General features: G+C 34.8%; 1 protein-coding gene across 1 annotated transcript; it reads left to right on the plus strand.

The window, feature by feature from the left end:
* Nucleotides 1-2,336: 2,336 nt before the first annotated feature.
* LOC127104989 (photosystem II core complex proteins psbY, chloroplastic) lies at nucleotides 2,337-3,326 on the plus strand. The gene has a single exon (XM_051042140.1). The coding sequence runs from the start codon at nucleotides 2,598-2,600 to the stop codon at nucleotides 3,201-3,203; it is 606 nt and encodes a 201-aa protein (XP_050898097.1). The 5' UTR covers nucleotides 2,337-2,597; the 3' UTR covers nucleotides 3,204-3,326.
* Nucleotides 3,327-5,940: the final 2,614 nt, after the last annotated feature.

Below are 5,940 nucleotides of genomic sequence, written 5' to 3' on the forward strand. Positions count from 1 at the left end.
AATACTTTGTTCATCATCCTTTGGTATGTTGCCCCCATATTCTTGATGGTGTAAGGCATCACATTGTATTGATAATTGGCTCGCTCAGCCATGAAGGTTATTTTCTCTTTGTTTAAATCATACATGGGTATCTAGTTATAACTGGAGTACGAATCCATAAATGACAAGAGTTTGTAATTGAATGAACTATCTACCAGTATATCTATGTATGGAAGAGGATACAAGTCTTTCGGGAATGCTTTATTGAGGTTGATGTAATAAAAAAACATTCTTCATTTTCCCGAGGCCTTATTGAGTAGTACGACATTAGAGTGCGATTTAGTGTATCTCACTTCACAGATAAATAACATCAATCAAACCTAGGAGTATCTTCATGGTTGATTCAAGCTTCTTATGATACTTCTGCCTTCTTCGTTGGGCCACATATCAGGCCGAATGATCGATATTCAAATGATGGCATGTTACGCTTGAGTCTACGCCTGGAATCTCGCTGATAAATATTACAAAAAAGGTTGGCATTGGCTCTGAGACTATCAAAGAGTCCTTCTTCACCATGGTCGATAGATCTACACATATAAATATCGATTGAGCTAGATTATCATCAAGCTGGACGGTTTCAAATTCTTCATTTGAAATTGGCCTTAAGTTCTCCATCTTAACTCATGTTGACGAAATAACTTGATCATCCTGTAGGATTTCGTCCTCTCATACGTCAAGGTTAACCATGCCAACTACTTGACACACACACGTTTTTTACTCCTTGCAAAGGCGATGACGGTCGCGAGGTGGTTATTATATATTGCTTTGTGTATAAGGAAAACTCCACGTAAATCAACTGCAATAACGACTGTCCCAGCTAAACTATTATGATATTTCATCTTCAAATTGACCTTGGAGGCCAATGTGTATAATACTGCTAGAAACGACCTTCTTAAGATATAATCATAGACGCTTTTGCAAGGGACGATGAGGAAGCACATTGTCATGGTTATCTTGTTTTTACCTTCTCCAAAAGATACTGGTAGGTCTATGGTCCCACATGGACGAGTCGAGGACTCATTGAATTCTAAAATATTCTCGCCTTCACACCATTTCAAATCTTTCACGTGTAGTCCTAATCTCATGAAGACACTAAGGTATATTGCATGAGTTTTCGTCATCGATGAAGCTCCTCGAAATACTTGGTGGAACAAATGGGTATATTTTTTATGCAGTGGAGCAGATCTTTGGTACAACGGCGCGAGGGTGGACCTGCAAGGTTAGCACTCCAATACTCAAGACAGTAAGAGAGTGAAAAATAATTATGAATTGTAATTTAGAAAATACCCCAAGTTTCACATGGGACGCCTTATATATGAAGAGAAAATATGAACGTCTCTTATTTTTCAGCGTGAAATGCCGGAGGTCGTTTGATGACATCTAACGACATACAACATTATAGGTCCTTTTCAACTTTGGTGTTTGGAAGAAGTTCAAATTCAACTTGCAATGACATGTTCCAAGAGGAAACATTATAGGTCATTTTGGGCCATTACCATTGAACAAGTGATTTTCCTCAACTTCTAAAATGCATAACTCCTTCATGCCAAATTCAAATGAGGTTCATTTACAAATTTGATTTAAGATACAAAAGGTCCAAAAGTTTGAATGAAGTTGTTAATTCTTTTTTTTGTCTTTTTGAAAAGTTAAGTCAATATGGTTAAGTTTATTTACAAATTTGATTTAAGAAAGATTTTTAAAAATGCAATGGCATAAGGCCAAAGTTTCTAACCATTAAAACAAAGTCTAAGTTTGAAATCACAAACAAAGAAGAGTTTTTGAAAAGGGGGAAAGATTTTGAAATTTTAAGAAGTGGGAGGAGATGAAGAGGTTAGTCTAAACATAAAATTAAAAGTTAAGAGTTGAAAAAATTATTTCTTATAATAGTGACCGGAGGGTAAACATAATTGTGTCATTAACTAATTTTATTATTTCAGTAACTAGGGAGTCGTACACATGTCTAAAAAATGACTTTCTAAATAAATATGACTTTTTAGACATGTGTACCACTCTCTAGTTACTGAAAAAATAAAATTAGTTAATGACACAATTATGTACACCCTAATATATTTGATCATTATTATATATAAAATATATCAATTATTCAATAAATCTAAAAAAAATAATTATTATTTATAATAATGAGAAGAGTAGAGGATGTAGGTGTTTTTGAAAAAGAAATTTTATCTACTTTTTATAATAAACAATAACATTATTCAATATAGTGAACAATGAATGTGTTCCATTTTACTATCACAATACATAATACATGAATTTGTCCCATTTCCCCTCGTCACAATTTATGTTTTCATATCACATCTCTTTGAGAAAACACACCAAAAATGAAGTGATAAGAACTACACTAAAAATATGAGGTCCAAATCTCACATCAATTCGGATAAGAAAAGAATCTTAAAACCCCAATTCCATTGGTCCTCATTTCTCCATCTTAACTTCACCAAATATAATTCCAAACCAAAAATTTCTCCTAACCTGCAAAATCCACACATCATTCACACTCTCAAAACAAGCACTTTCACTCATTCATCAATCAATCAATGGCATCAACCATAATCGCAATGACCATGATGAACACAAAGTGCTTCAACACTCCTAGTTCACCAAAGTTCCACAACCCAACAAAACTCGTTACAAAACCCACTTCACTCCTTTCCCTCAAGAACCTTCTTCCAAAAGGAACTCCCGCAACAGAAAGCACCAAACTATCAACTTCCATAGCAGGAACAGCACTCGCAGGAGCAATATTCTCAACCCTCGGAGCCTGTAACCCCGCTTTTGCAGCACAACAAATAGCTGACATAGCTGAAGCATCATCAGATAACCGTGGTTTAGCACTTCTGTTACCTATAATTCCAGCCATAGCTTGGGTTCTGTTCAACATTCTTCAACCAGCACTTAACCAAATCAACCGTATGCGTAACACGAAAGGGGTTATCATTGGTTTGGGTCTTGGTGGATTAACAGCTTCAGGGTTTGTGTCAACACAAGATGCAATGGCTAGTGAAATTGCTGCTATTGCTGAAGCTGGTAGTGATAATAGGGGTCAGCTTCTGTTGTTTGTTGTAGCACCTGCCATTCTTTGGGTTCTCTATAATATTTTGCAGCCTGCTCTTAATCAAATCAACAAAATGAGATCAGATTGAAACTTTTCCTTACATATATAAAATAAAAAGCAGTTTTTGTTTTCTTTTGTTGTTTCTGTTGTTGGATATATATATCATTCAATTCTGTGTAACTGTATCTAATGTTATATCCGTTTTTTTCAATGCCTTGTGTTTTCTGTTTTATTTATTAACTTCCTTTTGTTCTGTTATAAACTGTGATTTCTTGTTGTTGCAACTGTTTTAAACCATTCACAGTTCACTTATGAAGAATGTGTTTGGATTTGCATATCTTTAGCTATATATGTGGTTTGTTTTAGTGGAAAGCTAACACACAGATATGCATTTTGTATTATAATTTCTTACTAGTAGTTTTCTTGCAGTATAAACAACATGACAGCATGCCTGTGTTTTGTGTTTAGATTTGCATGTCACTAACTATTGTCTGTTCTGGTGGATCTTCTTAGTTAGTTAATTAGTTAGGCTTTATTAGATATTGGCTTGTTGGTTAAGTTAGCTGGTGTTTTGTTTGTAACGAACTTCATGACTTTTTTTTATTGGGATAGTATATAGGCTAAAGTAGTGTATCCTTGTAAAAGGAGAGAAGATATACATTCCATAGAATCAGTGAGAAAGAGAGAAAATAGAGTGTTCAAATTAGAGAATTTTGATTTTCCTTTTCTAAAATCTCTTGTACACTTTTTGTTGCTGCTTCATTAAGCTTGATCCTAGCAATGATATCGATCTTAGTGAGGACTGAGGATGTAGAAGACATAACTCGAAACCTCGTGTTCATCTTTAGTTTCCGCCATGCTCAATACCTATGCACATTTTAGATTTGTTTCACCATTTCTGTTACATCTTACAATCCAATTGTTATTCATTTACTGTATCATAACAGTGCTAGTTAGGTCATGGTACTTCAAGTGAGTAATGTGTTTCCTTCGGTCTAGTTAAACTAGAGTCATCTGCCAAATTGATATGTCAAGCTTGCATTTCATTAGTCAATCATTGTAAAGGCGTCATATTTATATGACCAGGTTATATGATGTTTAGACAATAATGAGATTCTTTCCTACCTATTGAGTGTTCTCTTATTCACTTATAAGGTGTTATGATATTATTGAAACAACAAAGATTATGTACTTGATTAGTTTTTTCATTAATTAATACTAATTACAATAATCTTTAATTAATTTTAATAGTGAGAAGATCAATTTAAAAAAAATGCTAATATAGTTAAATATCTTTCGATTTAAACTCAACCTTAGTAAAGACAACACAAAATTTAATAGAGATTTCAGGTAGCAAAGCTTTGAACATGTTATTCCTTATGATAAATCATTGTTATCATTGTACAGCTAAAAAAGTACAGGCGTGCGTTATTCCCTTGCAAGGACAGGGAGACTCAAAGGCCTTAGTAAATCTATAATATGTTTTGGTGGTGAGGACTTTCTCACAGTGACGAGAAATCATGTATGGTGGTGTTTGAAGCTATTTTAGGGGATTAGCTCACGTGAGGTGAGAGACCCTGTTGGTGGCCGACACTACCAGATTGCAGGAGGACATTTTGATTAGTCGTGTGTTGTGGTATTTAGATCGAACTCTATCTTCGATAAGTTTAGCTTCATGGTTTGACAGCAATCAAAGATATGCATGTCATAGTCGAAGTCTATTCTTGCATGTAGATGCATATGTTAATTTGTTGTATAAGTTAGCATGTCGAATTGGGATAATCAGTTGGGTCAATTGTTTAATATGTTACTTGAAAGTTATAGTTTAGTTTTCTAATAAATAACATACTAGTCTGTATTTCTCCTTCAATCCTTCATAATCTTGATAAGAGGGAGAAAGTGGTGTGGTTAAGATTCAATTGTAAACAGTGTTCCCTAATGTGTAATTGAATCAAGAATTCAGTTTTTAATCACTTTGATTTGTCTTTCTCTTATATTCTCTCTTTTTCTTTACCTTGTGGTTTTCTTGTTGATCAAGAAATCGATCATACTCTTTTTTCAAGGCACCGCTTTCACAACAAATTGGTGCGGTGAGCGTGGAGGAGAAAATACCGTCAACAAAGTATGAGATTGAGAAATTCACCGGTGTGAATGATTTCGGTTTATGGTGCTTGAAGATGCAAGTCCTGCTGGTTCAACAAGGTTTGTTAGATGCGTTGAAAGGATCAAAGAAGATTGATGTTTCCCTAACGAAGAAGGATAAGACAATGATGATCAAGAAAGCCCATAATTGCATCATATTTAGCCTTGGCGATAAGGTTCTCTGGAATGTCTCGAAGAAGAAGACGACGATGGGCGTATGGAGAAAACTTGAGGGTTTGTATATGACCAAGTCATTGGTTAATCGTCTCTACTTGAAAGAGCTTTGTATTCATTCAAGATGAGTGAAGACAAAGTCTTAGTTGAGCAACTGGCTATGTTCAATACGTTGATTCACGATCTTGAAAATATCGAGGTCAAGATTGATGGTGAAGATCAAGCGTTGCTATTGTTGTGTGCTTTACCAAGATCTCATGCTCACTTCAAAGAAACCCTCTTGTATGGATGAGAGTCCATGACCTTTGAAAAAGTTCAATTAACCTTGTACTCGAAGAATTTAAACGAAAAGAAGGAGCACAAGTTATCATTTGTTGGTGAAGGATTGTCCGTAAAAGGAAAATTCTTGAAGAAAGGTGATAGGTTTGAGAAGAAGGGGGATAAAGTTCTACATAATTCTTATGGTGATAATGCTCTTTCTATTAGGTGTTACCATTGTAAGAATGAGA

Source organism: Lathyrus oleraceus, chromosome 7 (genome assembly GCF_024323335.1).
Source record: "Lathyrus oleraceus cultivar Zhongwan6 chromosome 7, CAAS_Psat_ZW6_1.0, whole genome shotgun sequence".
NCBI classification, from domain to species: domain Eukaryota; kingdom Viridiplantae; phylum Streptophyta; class Magnoliopsida; order Fabales; family Fabaceae; genus Lathyrus; species Lathyrus oleraceus.

What these genes read in the sequence shown, in the direction of transcription:
- LOC127104989 (XM_051042140.1), top strand. Translation starts at nt 2,598, where the DNA reads ATGGCATCAACCATAATCGCAATGACCATGATGAACACAAAGTGCTTC.